The following is a 14,630-nucleotide window of genomic DNA, read 5'->3' as shown; positions in this document are numbered from 1 at the left end:
ACATACTGGTAAGAAAAAATTTGGATTAACAACTTTATCATATTTGCACGTATACTATTTAAAATCAAAATTAAATATTTAGCTCAACTTTTCAAATGACAACTTGACTTGTTTATCATCCAAGCTAAGATCTCTAATCACTTGATTTATACTTAAAACATAATTTTCAGATCAGTTTAAACTCAAAGTTAACTGATTTGATATAAACAATTGTTACCATCGCACCAAACATGATGAAATAGTTTGTTTTAATTACTAACAAATTAATGGTTTGTTGCAGAATGTCTTGTGTAGAGCCAGTGACAGATGACCTCTATGTCAGCATGACGTCTTCACACCCAGACCTCTACAAAAAATGCAAAAGACAGAATATTGTCATAGAAGCGGTAAGTCACCTTTCATTTTCATCGCTAGATAACATTTTTCTTTCAGTTGTAGGCGATCATTGCTTAGTCATTTTTTCTTCCAGTTAATATAGTTGTAGTTTCTCCTATGTCATTTTTTCTTCTAGTTGATATAGCTGTCCCTGATCATTCTTTTGTCATTTTTTCTTTTAGTTAACAGGGTTGTGTTTAATTGCTTCTTTGCTTTAGCCAGCTAGTTAAAATACTTTTGAAATGCTGATTTGAGAATGAGTAAACTCATCACCTCATGAGGTCACAAAAGTTCATCCCATGTGATAACCATGTTTTCACAGATTACAGAAGCTTGCCATGCAGAGTTATGTAAATTTGCATAGCTAGTTCAGAAATTCAATAGTTGTTGTCCTCGCTAGTAGTATCACCGCCTTAGTTGGATAAATGAAGAGCGTTTTGCTCTATAAGTAATTAGTACTGCAAACGGATCAGATCAATGCCACAAACCTAAAACAGTATACTGAAAAGGTTATAAACTAACTTTTAAAGGCTACATAAGCATTAAATCACTGATGTTTTTGGCAATATGCCAACATGGAATTGACAATATTAGCGCTAAATTTTGACTTTCATTTTTGTGTGCTGAAATTTTGTATGACACAATCTTTTGTGCAAGCCTTTACACCAAACTTTGAACAGATAGATAGAAGAGCATTGCTTTTATTATATTAAAATTTTTCGTACTACTGACAACTGTAACAGTTAGCTCTAAATTAGAGTAAGCACCTGCCAAAGCTGACACTGCTGTAAAAAATCAATTACATCTTTATGGGGTGATGAAAGTGTACACAGTTGATTACTGCATTGATCCAAGCTTCTCTATCAATGAAGTTAAATTGCTAACATTTGAAGGCTGTCATTTGAGATATAAGTGATTAACTTCATCATATCTTTTACTTATCACCAACTGCTGTCAATATGTCTGTTTATACATTGTAGGTCTAGGCCAGTAGACTACAGCAACTCTCTATGCTCAGGTTTAATTTTAGATATTTTTTGATCTTTAGTAACTTAATATCGCCCCTTCCGTGTTTTGCAAATTTAAACTATTTCCTTAGAATCAATTAAAAAGTTGTTTATGTAGTATTACAAAATTGTAGAGTAACCCCATTAGCTCAAATGATCTGTCTCAAAGGTAAAAATTCCATACAGTACTTTCAATAATAATGTCACACTTTACTGCAGATCATAACCGCTAAATAAGTATTTGTTGCTTTGTAGTGAATTATGTTTTCATGTTGTTATATTATTTTTTAGGAATTTGTTTAAAGAGTAGAAACAAATTAATTTTTATTTAATTAATTTATATAAAAAATTAATTTGAAATATGAGTAAATCAACGCACAAGCTATGTCCCAGAATGCAGAAATCGTATCTCAAGGCATTACTGTACTTGTCTGACAGTGCAGTTATATCACACTTTACGCAGTTGATCCTCCTTCTCCTTCTCTTTTATCCCTCCCCTTCCCCTTTCCTTAGTACAGTTAAAACCTTAGTAACTATAAAAATCATAATAAATAAAGTAATTTTTTTCTTTAATTGTAAGCATTTAGTTTCTTTGCAATTGATCAGGACACACGCAACGCGATAAGTAAAAATTCGGAGAACAAACCTATTTTTTAAATTAACTTTTTATTAATCGTACCCAATTTTTTAGTTTTCTTAGGTTCATTACACAAATTTGAGAGTAGAGGATACATAAGAGGCATGATGAAAGATATAAGCACTTTTCACTTTTACACTTTACTAAACTTAACAGAAAAAACAGCAAACCACGATGACTGCTATAACAATCATGCTCACGAAGAGATTTCTCTGAATCAAAGTATGAGAAAGATTTATGTATTTGAGTTTTTTATATTTTATTTTTGTTGAATATTTTTTATTTATTTGAATATATTTTTCCCATTTAAATACTTTTTACCTCTTAAATTAGTGAGGCCACAGAAGCTGAACCCTGAAGTAGCGAGTGATTACTAAAATATTGGCTTTCCCAGATTTAGTGAAGTTAAGCTGCCAGGCAAGATATAGATCTTTCATAAAACGCTTTTGAGGCTGACAGCACACCTTCAATCAGCAAATCCATTTGACATTACCACAAAATCAATGACATGTTTGTACACGACATAAGTTTTATAACTTGAGGATTGTAATGACATGCAGTAGGATATGATAAGCTTTAATCTAATTCAGAACAGCAAATGAATTATGGGAAAAGTTATCTAAGAAAATCTGTTATATCTGCTGTATAAACAAACAGAACCTTCCTTGTTAATAGAGTTTTACACTTTGAAGTCTAGTCTCCTGTATACAAGCAGGTCCTCTGATTTTAGACAATATTAACAACTTTTTATTGGCTGTGAAAGCGCTTAAAATAGCACAATTCCTTTTGAACTGAACATCATATAGAAGCTCTAAGCTTGCAGAACTCAATAGAAACAAACAAAATTCAAATTGAGTAAATAGTTTGTTTCATCCCCTTTTAAAAAAGTGATGTTTTAGAGGTCACTGAAAGAACATAATTTTAGTGTAAAGCTCTTGTTGATAAGGAGAAGAAGCATTCTAGCTTTGCCTATTTTTTACCCTTGTCTGGCGAAAAATTTTAATTAGTTTTATTAGTAACTCCTGTTCTGTTGGCAGCTAATTTTATTTTATTGTTGGACCTTAGTGCTTTGACAATATAACAAACACTAACAGTTCAGTCTGTGTAAAAAACTGGAGCTCCACTCAAAGTGTACCATGAGCCGAATGATTAAAGTTTTTCAATTCAACATAAACCGGTGGTATGGAAAAATAAAATGAAATTACACAGCCTTAAGATTAGGCAAGAAAACAAATGCCCAATTTTTTATGAACGTAGGCTTGAACATGTTACAGATAAAGCAAAACAACCTGCATACTAATTGGCCACTAATTCCAATAATATCTAATTTGTGATTGATCAAACACCAGTTTAGTTTGAGTTCCAACAACAAAACATACTGTTTACTTTTAACTGCTGAACCTGGGCTATGTTTTATTTTATAGCACGATGGTTGTCATCTTTTAAATGGTCAGGTGATGTGAGGTTTCACATCGCTTATTTATAGATAACAAACCATAAAAATATAAATGATTTTAGGGTACTGACATTTTCTTTATAAATATGATTTGCTGATCACATCTATAGAATATATTTGGTAGCTTTGAGAAAGGAGTTATATTGACATGCAGTAAATAGGCCATATTGACATTGTCTATTAGTATACTTTTTATGGCCATATTATATCAGAGCTCTCTTTCAGGATTTTATGACCATATTTTATGATAGCCAGTCATTCATTGCATACCAAACATGTTCAGTAAGCATAAAAATGTAAACATAAAAATTACAATAATAATATAACTACCGTTGTGATCATATATTGTGGCGAATTGTGGGTAGAAGATAACTCCAAGTTTATTCAAAACTTTCAAAGAATGCTGATTAGAAAACCACAATCAATGACAAGTACTCTTTGGCTCCGAAGAATGTGATTAAATGCTAAAAAAGTCATTAAAACAATTTTATAAACTTTTAATATTATATGTGCATCTTTGTTTTCCTAATTATCTACATAATTTGCTATAAACTTCACAATATATAATTTGTTAATATCTAATCAATAATGTCGATTTCTCTCTTTGAGTTGTAATCTCTGCAGATTTTTTTGAAAATTTCATGCGGACAAAATTTTTAAAGTAGTTTAAATTACTTTCGATGTTTCAAGTAATTTTAATAATCAAAAGTGTATAAAACACCACTTTTTCTTTGAATATTTTAACCTTTTTTCAACAACAGCATTATTTTTGTATGATTTATTTTAGCAGTCGCAAAACTGTTGTTTCAAATAAAATTATGACTAGAAAATAGTGTGAGAAGATTAACAATCTTGCCTTATAACCAGCAAAGCAAAATTTTTATTTTACTAAAGTAAAATATTTCATTTATGGCTGCTGTAGTTCCAGCAATTCAGCTTGAAATGAGTTTAGTATTTCAAGGATGTTTCAAAAGACAGAAGCCCGATCAGGTTTAAAATTCAGAATAACTCTGGAAATATATTACACGCAAATCAGTTAATGCTTCATGATCTTAGCAAAACTTGAAGAGGGTCCAACAGCCTGAGAGGGTTAAGCATCCAGACAACCTGAGAGGTTGTACGGTGTGTCAATAAGCACATACACTATGTTTCCATGACTCGCATAATCCGCATGATTCACATAATTGGCCATAATTCGAATGATCGATCGCAAGTTGAGTTACTTAGCAATCAAGCGTTTCAATGAACACCTGGCGATGCGGATTTAACACCAGTACTTGACCTCATACATGTAGTTCTAGTATTAGCCTAATTAATGACTATAAATAGCTAAGCAGTCTGGTCACGCTTAGCTTAGCAGCGATTGTTCGGAATATTGGCACATTGAGACTGCTGAAATCGAAATAAAGACGACTGAAGCGTGAAAATGTTTTTAATGTAATAGCCAACGATATTCTAATGCGCAAGTACCGTTTCCATGATTCGCAAGCACGATGGATTCGATAAAGTTTTGCGGATCGCAAAACTCGCTTAGCTTGCGAATTTATGCGGATAGCTTGCGAATTTATGCGGATAGCTTGCGGATTTATGCCGTTTCCATGACCCGGATAACTTGCGGATTGGCTCTAATTTGCGAATTATGCGGGTCATGGAAACACAATGACTGAGTATAACTTTATACATAATTATTCTAGTGGCGATATGACAGTTGATTAGTGCAGGTGTTAGAGCGCTGTGGTAGTAGGCTGAATTTCAGGGGTTTAAATCCTATATGAGGCAATTTTTTACTCCAACTTTGAACTGTGATTTTGATTGGACCAGGCTCTTGTTAGAGTAGAGATTGTGTGAGGCTATTTCTTAACACCACTGACAACTAATTCTTACCCTGGGCTGTTCAACTCCATTTGCAAGAAACTGCAGAATACAGTTTCACATACTCACCTTTGTGCACCAGAAAATGCCACTTTTGGGAAAGACTGAGAAAGCTGCAATAAAATGTTTATGGTTGTTAGTAAATATTTTATTTCTTTGAAATATTTTAGAAAGACTGTTAGGTGGTCTCTTTTGTAGAAAAGTTTGAGTTAATTCATTGTATCCCCAAGTGTATGCCATTAATTAACATTTATAGACCCTCATGTTTTCAGCCCTTTTTTCTTTATGGCCGCCTACAAGTGGCTAAGGTCAGCGCTCGTCATAAGCTCTCCCACACAGCCAAGGCTTGTTTACACTATCACTAAGTTAGAAGCATTATCTATAATGCGTGTAGGCTTGACATTTACAAAGTCACGACATGAAATGTTTTGACGAGTCATGACAAGTGGTTCTATTGTACTCCGCCTGCTTACCAAGTAGTAGATAGAGATAAAGGAATTTCATTTCACACTGTAGCCAAGGACAGAGTGTTACCTGTAGCTGTTAAATACCTTATTCTCAAGTATACTGGAAGACTATCAAATGGCTGCGGGTGAACCTGTAAGTGCTGACGTCACCACTGAGGCTGCTGACATGAATGTTAAGTGCGATCATATCAGCGTGTACACTGCTTCAGCACTTATCATGCTTAATCTGATTGCTAAAATTAAACACCCACAAACTGTATCAATCCTATTTCGTGCATTCAGGAAGCTAACAATTTCATTCGGTAACACCTTTTAGTACAAATCTGTACCTTACAATTAAATTATTTACTTCACTGTGTTTATGTGTGTGCATGTATGGCATGTGTAAAGGTATGTGTAGTATGCATGTATGTATGGTGTTTAGCTATTTATGGCATGCATGTACTTGTATGTACAGTGTGTATGTATGTGTGGTACGTATGCATGGTATATATATATATATATATATATATATATATATATATATATATATATATATACGTATATATATGTGTACGTATGTATATATGCATGTATATACACTATGTGTGTAAGCAATTATGTACGTATGGTATGGTATTTATATATGTATGTAAGTATATATGTATGTAAGTATATATGTATGTAAGTATATATGTATGTAAGTATATATGTATGTAAGTATATATGTATGTAAGTATATATGTATGTAAGTATATATGTATGCATTTATGCATGTATGCATGTATGTATGCATGTATGTATGCATGTATGTATGTATATATGTATATAAGTATATATGTATATAAGTGTATAAATATATAAGTATATAAATATATAAGTATATATGTATATATGTAGTGTACATACGTACATATGTACATATGTACATATGTATGTATATATGTATGTACATATGTATGTATATACGTATGTACATATGTACGTATGTACATATGTACGCATGTATGTATGGATGTATGATATGCTTGTGCGGCATGTATGTACTTTTGATTGGCATTATTATTCACTCACCAAACATCAAAACAAAACAGTGTTTGTTTTGATGTTCTGCCATCTACCTATAACGACGATTATTGGTAGATGGCAAAACAGAATGAGAAGCTAAAACTCAGGAATTGTTGAGCGCGTTGAACAAGCACTTCAAAAGTTGGCAATCTAATAGTATGTAGAGGAGTCGTAATAGTTAATTGGAGGTCGCGGTAACAAAAAATTGATGAGCTGCAGCAGGTAACGGTGGATGTAGTATGTTGGTGTCCCAAAATAGAAACAAGGTTTATCTCGTGTGTTGAAGAATAAATACATATATTCTAGGCATAGTTTATTCAGGATTTTTAAACCTCTTACATAAATGCAGAAATGACCAAGTTTGGAATAAGCAAAATGTTCAAATATTTTTAATGTAATTGGGTGGAGTTGTGGTAAGCTGGAATACAGGATCGGTAGTACAGAGGTCTTAATATAGATTTTTGCAAAAAGATTATTTTTTCTGTTTTGGTATGGTGAGATGTAGAAAAAAAATTAATGCCATCAATCAGATGGCAAAGCATGAATTAAAAGTGAAACAGCAGTCTTTCAGTTTAGAAAATTTTTTGATTGCCTTATAAGAAACATGTCTAAAGAAAGCTTGCTTCAAGCATGATCGATTATGTTTGGACCTTGTAAAATCATTGCCTATGAAGCAGCCGAGTAGTGTTGTTGATCTCCTCTGTGGCAGAATCTTATCTCCACATGTAAGTTGAAAGAGCAAGTATCTATTTTGAGGTGAATAATCATTAAAAGGTGTAAATTTTTGGGTGGTGGTCTTCATACCATCAATGGTGAACCACTAAAAATTTTTGACACTGGAATCAAATTCTAGTTTCAGCATGGAGATCTCATCAATATTCTATACTCACTGTATCGAAACAAATACATTTTTAACAAAAAATTGTTTTTTTGCAGAATTTTATACTTGTAAAACTAGTATAGCAATGTTTGATGCCTTAATGTAGTTGTTAATCTAAAAGGCTCAGGGGCTAATATCTTGTACACTTATTAGTTCAAACCATGGTTCTATTTTCCACTATTTCCCAGTGCCGGAAAGCCATGTCTCTTGGTCAGGCAGGTCAAGCCATCTTTCTTCCAGTTAGGTAACGCTGCGGTGTGGAGGGTGTTTGGTTGAGATATAATGATTGAGGGCCATGTCTTGGCGGTGTCCTCAACATATTGGCAAACGCCTCTTGGCTCAGGTATCTAGGGATGTCTTGGGCGTTTGACCAAATTTCGGTTGGCTGGATTACCCCACACATTTATGCAGTACAAACAAATATGCGGTTTGATAGATGGTGCAATTTTTTTAAGAACAGAAAAAAAAAAAGTTTTTGTGTCAATCTCTTTTTGCTGATGATAATAAACAATTTCTATCTTTGTCTGTTTTTGATCTTCTAATACTATAAACCTTAATCAATTTTTCATTAGAAATTGATGTTCTGTTGTCAGCCACTTTCCTCTTTTTGGTCAGTTTCTCAGTAGTATTTCAAAGATGTCTCTTGAGACTCTGTAATCTAAACAACACTAAAATTTAGAGCAACGCTCAAACACTTGGCATACAAAGCAGCTAAAGTTTCATGATCTTAGCAAAGTCTGAAATGGACTCAAATAAAACGAATTCATGCTGTCATGTGTTTCTAGGCATAAAATCTTAAAAAAAATGGCACTTTGAACCATTTCGTGCCCAGGCTTCACAGCGTTAAAATGACTACTAAAATATATTATTTGTGTTTGAAGCATCCTAATAAAACATATTTTTGTGCATGTATTGAACAACAGGTAAAACTCAGGTTTGATGCTTCTCATTCTCTTCATAGATGTTTGCAAGACCAACGCTAGCACCAATGTTTTCCAATGCCTTATATTTTGCTTCAGGTGCTCTTCTGCTTGTGAATTTAAGTTTCAAAGGGATGCTCAAAACATGGAAGGAGTTATTTTTTGCTGTTATAAACACAGCGGTATAAAGAAACAAGATAAAACAACAAAAAAATTATATTGTTGAGAAAACCAATATGCTTTAATAGAAATAACTGCGCATATTATAGAGTTAGTTTCAAAACATAAAAAAGCTTGTAGACAACTATGTCAGTAATCTAACACTGTATTCTATAACTTTTTATATGTTTTATTCAAACCTTTTGTCCCCGTCCAAGTTACAGAGTATTAGCAAGACTCAGTAAAATAGCAAATATTCTCATGTTGATTAAATGCTAAGCTGACATATCTTTCATCATTTATCAGTTGTAAGTACTTTGTTTATATAATTGCCTGTTTAAATGGCTAGTGAACTTAAGATATCTCTTTTTGTAACAATGTACAGACTAAAAGAATGTCACACTGCCTCAAGGAAAAAATAAATGTAATGAATTTAATTCTCTGGCTACACTAATAGGCTTTAAATTTAGCCACATTTACTTTTGGAGTTATTTTGATAGAATCAGTAAACTTTAATATAAAAATACTGCTTTACTTTCAAGTTTTAAGCTTGTGAAAATAGACTTGGAAAACAAAATCAATTCTGATCAAAGGGCAGTGGTGTAAGTATAATCAAGTAAAACTGTACGGCATACTTTGGAGTTGTCTTTCTTTACACATGAAAATATTGATTGTGTTCTATTAAGTATTTAAGTTAGCATGGCTGCCTAAGGAATACACTGAAAAATAACAGTCATCCTTATCTATTATAAAGCTGTGTGAATTAACTCTTACTACCAGACATCAACACAGCCGATTTACGTTATAGAACAATGTTATGTAAAAAAAGCTTTTTGTTTCAACAAATATTACTTACATGTACTTTACGATATTTGTTTTTGTCTCCTGGTCTCATTTGCTGTAAGTGGCGCTTTTCAGTGTAAGCAAAGTTATTACTTTCTATCAATACATACGTCTTACAGCAATTCTGACTAAAATTTGCCATTATTGGAGCTGTTCATTCTTGTTTATCCTTCATATCTACAAATTATCACATATGGGTCACATGACCAAAATTACACGATGATCACTTCAAATTGCCTAAAATTTAATCAACATGTCCTACTAAATTTTGTCCTACAAATCATAAACAATTTTATTATCTAAAAAATTAAAACAAAAGAAAACAAAACATTTAAAATAATAATCATTTTCTGTAATACCATTTTAGCTAGCTTCTTGCTGTTTAAGTAGCACAAACAAGCAAAGAAAATATTAAGCTAATATTCATTATACATTGTATAAAGTCAATAGCAACTCGATGTGAAGTCATAAGTGTCTTATTTCTGCAGAGTTCGCTTTGTAGTAAACGATAAAGTAGATTACAGAAGGAGAAGATAAATCTAGATCTATTAATTAGAGGTAAACAAAAGAGAGAAATGACAAAACTGATCAAAAAAGAAATATAGGCCAAAAAAAACTCAATTCTGTAATGTTTCTTTTTGTACTAACCTATTAATATATTTACAGGAGAAGATAAATCTAGATATTTTGATTACAGGTAGAGTTGAAGGAGAAAAATGATAAAATAGATCAGGAGAGAAATATAGAGCTGAAAAAACTCTCTCGAGAAAGAGCAGCTATCACTCGTGAGCTCCGAAAACTGATAATCGATGGAGCTGTTGCCCAGAGGAGTGACGCACCTTCTGGTTAGTTAAAAGAGCCAGAATAACACTAAATATATTTTAAATAATCATAACACAAAAACCCTTTTAAAACACATTTAAGAGTAGATAAAATTATATTACCAAAGTTAAATTTTGTCGGGTTATATTACAACTTCATGATGATGACTTTGGAAGAGGAAAGGCTATACATGACCTAATAATTGTAATGAATCATTATTTATCTAAAATATTTTGATGAAATGAACAACGAATTTATCCATTTCTGAACTTTTTCAAAAATTATGTGCAAAGGTAAATAAAGCTTTATGTCTGAGATCAACATAATCCTTTAAAAAACAGTTAACAATTTTGATGCCATTTTAAGACTAATATGATAAGATTTCTTATGTACAATCAACATCTTCAAGTTTTGTCTTTCACATAATGTTACACAATGCATTTGTTTTAATGTGACATTTAGTTACATATCATATTTTTCATTAAGTTTTTGAGAGGAGTGAATTGATCAAAAATAATACTATGCATTCTTATAAAAGTTAGTTCACCGGCAAACTATGATTTTTACATAAAAGCTAACATTAGAATAAGCTACCTTTATTTGTCAAGGTTTGATTGTAAAATCATCAGGTTGAGTGTTTTAAGATCGCCACGTCAACTGGAGAATTTATAACTTTATTATCACTTTTTTTCATGATAACATTTTTCAAGCAATGCTGTAGACTAATTGATACAGCCGTGGCCAAATGTATTAACACCCCTCTCTTTGTCCTTTAGCTGTGAAAAGCCAAATTAGCTCAAATGCAATTAGTCATTACTTATCCTAATATCAGCTTAAAACATGAAAAGTATCCATCAAAGTAAAGCTTAGAGTGTATTCTTCCTGATGAAATTAGAATATTGCTGATTGGATAAAGATTCACCTTGTGCAAACCTTTAGAGATGGGCTCTACATTTTCATTCAAATTTTGACTTTTATCTCTGAGTTCAATCTCCAAAAAAGTTCACTAAGCTGTACGCAAAGCAATAACGCAACACATTACAAAAATCCCTATACTGTAGATGAATTAATATGTAGCTGCATAGCTTGGTCTCCAATGCTGCTCTCATCATACCTGTACTGGATTGGAGCTGATATGGTTAGGTTAGCAACAGTCTTTATATTTGTGACACAGTACTCTCTAAGCAATAAAGCAAGAAGGGTAATAGAAGTTAGTTATAACAATCTATAAATGAAAACATACAAACATTCATGTTAAAACTGACAATAACTTATCATCTTGATTATTAAAAAAAACTAAACTGTCATGATTACACCACAATCAGGAGAAAAAATAAGCTGTTTTACACTATGTGTTTATTTACAATAAAGTTCCCAACTGCTCTCGCACCAGTATATTAGAAGAGTTGATGTTTATAATGTAAAACACTCATGCTGGTTAAAAGTAAAATATAACACTGTGCAGCACAACTTGCTTTCTGTATGTCTCACATTCAACTGCCCTACCATAATTAACGCAAAGCTTGTTATGGCTAACACCCAAATGCTAAAAGATTATAAAATGTTGCCATATTCTTGGTAACATGTGAAACAAAGATGAACCCATAATAGAAACGCCTACTATATACATGTACTAATACAATACATGCGTACATTTTTAACGATATGCAGGTCACAAAAATCCCTATGCTTCTACATGTATGACACACATGATGCGGATTTTTGTACCGATCTGCAAGATGGAAACAACAAAAATCTTTAAGTCAAGCGGCTATTTTGCTCACAAATGTTTATTAAATGTTTTATGTTACGATTGATAGAAACAGCACTTGTAAATGACGCAAAAATGCCTATCAAGCTATTTCATTCTAAAATTTTTCACACTTCGGTCGTTTTTATTTCGATTTGAACAGTTCAGCACACACCAATGTTCCAAATGTTGCTAAGAGTCATAAAACAACGTTGCTAATTATTGAGCTACGAGTTAATAATGAGCGATGAACTCTTGTCACTTTCTTGAACTTTAAACAAAATGACTGAATTAATGTGTATCAAGTTAATGTACATTGAAACACTCATTTCACGGCAACTCAATGTGGGCACAACTCCAAATCCACATAAAGTATGACATAGAAACATAGTGTATATGTTACACATAGCTATTGGAGAATGACTTCTACAAGATTATTTTGCTAAGAGATATTAACTTATTGAAAATCTTGACAGCTGCAAAATGCACAAATGGACAGGCTGTTTTGATTCTAATGAGAAGTTATTGATTTATCAAGCTGTTGATTTTTAGTCTATACGTTAACAACATGTGGCCTTTCTAACAACATAAGAAACATGTCATAAAAACAATTTCTTCTTTATGCAATGTTTTTTTAGATTTTTCGGCTCTACGACAGCGAAGAAAATCGAGAGAATTTGAAGACATCGACCTGCGAAGCAAGTTGACAGCCTCCGGTGATTTGACAGCATTTCAAAGCCACAGCAGGTATAACTCTCCAATTGTCAGCAAAAGGATCATCAAGAAGGCCATGAGTGACCAGAGACTGAACACAGCCAAAGATCTGACAATCTATCAGGTAACCTACATGTAGTTGTCTAAGCAACTGTAAACGTATAAAGCACTGGCCCAAAATGGCCATGCGTGTCAACAGTTACTGGTTGGCCCAGATTTTCTAGAGATGTAAAGCACTAGCTAGACATGTCAAAAGTTACCAGTTGACTCAAATTGTCTATAGTTGTGAATCACTAGCCAAACATGCCAAAAGCTAACCACAAACTCAGATCTTTTAGAGATGTAAAGCACTGGCTAGACATGTCAAAGTATATATGATGACTCAGCTCCTCAATATAATGCACCTGTCCATAGTGTCAAAAAATGTAAAAAAATATTGTGTTTGAAAATGGTAAAAAATAGGTCTATTTTATGTATGCAAATGCTTAACAAGATTGAAACCCAATCATGCAGCACTTTTAGCAACCAAAATACTACATAAAAATAATTGAAAGTTTAAAAAACTCGAAATCACACTGTTACAGCATTGGGAAGGAGACCCGGCAGCAATCAATTCAGTAAGACGGGAGCTAAGGCCGAGAAAGGTGCAGATGGAGCAAACAATCTTTACTCGAAGTCGAAGATATGACACTTACAATGAGCCACCCAAGTCTCCCGTTCTACCTTTTCTGTCACGCCAATCCTCATCTGCCAGCGTCACTCTGAAACCACTAAAAGCCGAAGCTACTCACGCAACTCCCAACCGCAAAAGTCCGATACCTGATATTAAGTCTGCCAAACAGTCGAAAAAAAATGTTGACTCTACAAACAAACCTGCCACACCGCGTCAAGGTCAAACAAAGGACACAACAAACGACGAGAGCAGTAGTCAACCAGCTCATTCAGCTTCTACTGAGAACCATTCAATCAAAAGCAAGCAAAAAGCCAAATCCGGTGGACTGAAAGAGAAATGTGTCACACCAGATGAACCAATAAATGACTCAAGCATTGCCAAAGACAGCAAGAAGTCTGTGAAGCAGCCTAAAAGACGACCATCTCTAGGAAAAAACAAAATTCAACCACAGTGATGATGTGAATTGTGAAATTATGGTTTTTCTCACATCATTTATTTTCAGTTTACTCATTTAATCATCTTTGTGTTTTGTTTTGAAAGACAGTTGCTGATAATGCAACAAAAATATAAAAATTTTAATGAGTTTTATGCATGGCTGTTGATACCTTTATTTACTAGGTTTTTCAAACATTTGTCAATCAAACCAAAAGAGCTTACATTTTTGAAAAATTGCCCTCAATTATGTCAAAGGAATAAATTTAATATTTTCATTTTTATATATATACTTCCTTATATTATATAAGATTATATATCACAAGATGTTTTTGTTACTATTATGTTTGAAATCAACTCAGTAAAAGCTTGTTTGAACAGACGATACTAAACACCAAAATGCCAATGTGAATTGCTACATAAACTGAATATTTCTTATGAAGAGATAACATACTAAAATAATAAAATGCTGAAGTGTAATTGAAAGTCCATGTACTATTGTGTATATAATGTGAAATTATGCATTGTGTAAAAGAGTAGACGCTACTATAACGTATACCTCTTAAAACGTAACTT

General features: G+C 32.8%; 1 protein-coding gene across 1 annotated transcript; it reads left to right on the top strand.

The window, feature by feature from the left end:
• Positions 1 to 310: 310 nt before the first annotated feature.
• On the top strand, positions 311 to 14,304 carry LOC137398863 (uncharacterized). The gene is made up of 4 exons (XM_068085035.1): positions 311 to 386; positions 10,361 to 10,508; positions 12,874 to 13,073; positions 13,534 to 14,304. Exons 1-4 carry the CDS (start codon positions 324 to 326, stop codon positions 14,074 to 14,076), a joined length of 954 nt encoding a protein of 317 aa, XP_067941136.1. The 5' UTR covers positions 311 to 323; the 3' UTR covers positions 14,077 to 14,304.
• Positions 14,305 to 14,630: the final 326 nt, after the last annotated feature.

This window comes from Watersipora subatra, chromosome 6 (assembly GCF_963576615.1).
Source record: "Watersipora subatra chromosome 6, tzWatSuba1.1, whole genome shotgun sequence".
In the NCBI taxonomy this organism is placed as follows: domain Eukaryota; kingdom Metazoa; phylum Bryozoa; class Gymnolaemata; order Cheilostomatida; family Watersiporidae; genus Watersipora; species Watersipora subatra.
The sequence above is the reverse complement of the archived record's forward strand: the minus strand, read 5'-3'. Positions and strand labels throughout refer to the sequence as shown.

Coding starts and splice junctions, on each gene's coding strand:
- LOC137398863 (XM_068085035.1), top strand. CDS start 324: ATGACGTCTTCACACCCAGACCTCTACAAAAAATGCAAAAGACAGAAT. Junction 387..10,360: donor AGAATATTGTCATAGAAGCG/GTAAGTCACCTT, acceptor TTTTGATTACAG/GTAGAGTTGAAGGAGAAAAA. Junction 13,074..13,533: donor AAGATCTGACAATCTATCAG/GTAACCTACATG, acceptor ACACTGTTACAG/CATTGGGAAGGAGACCCGGC.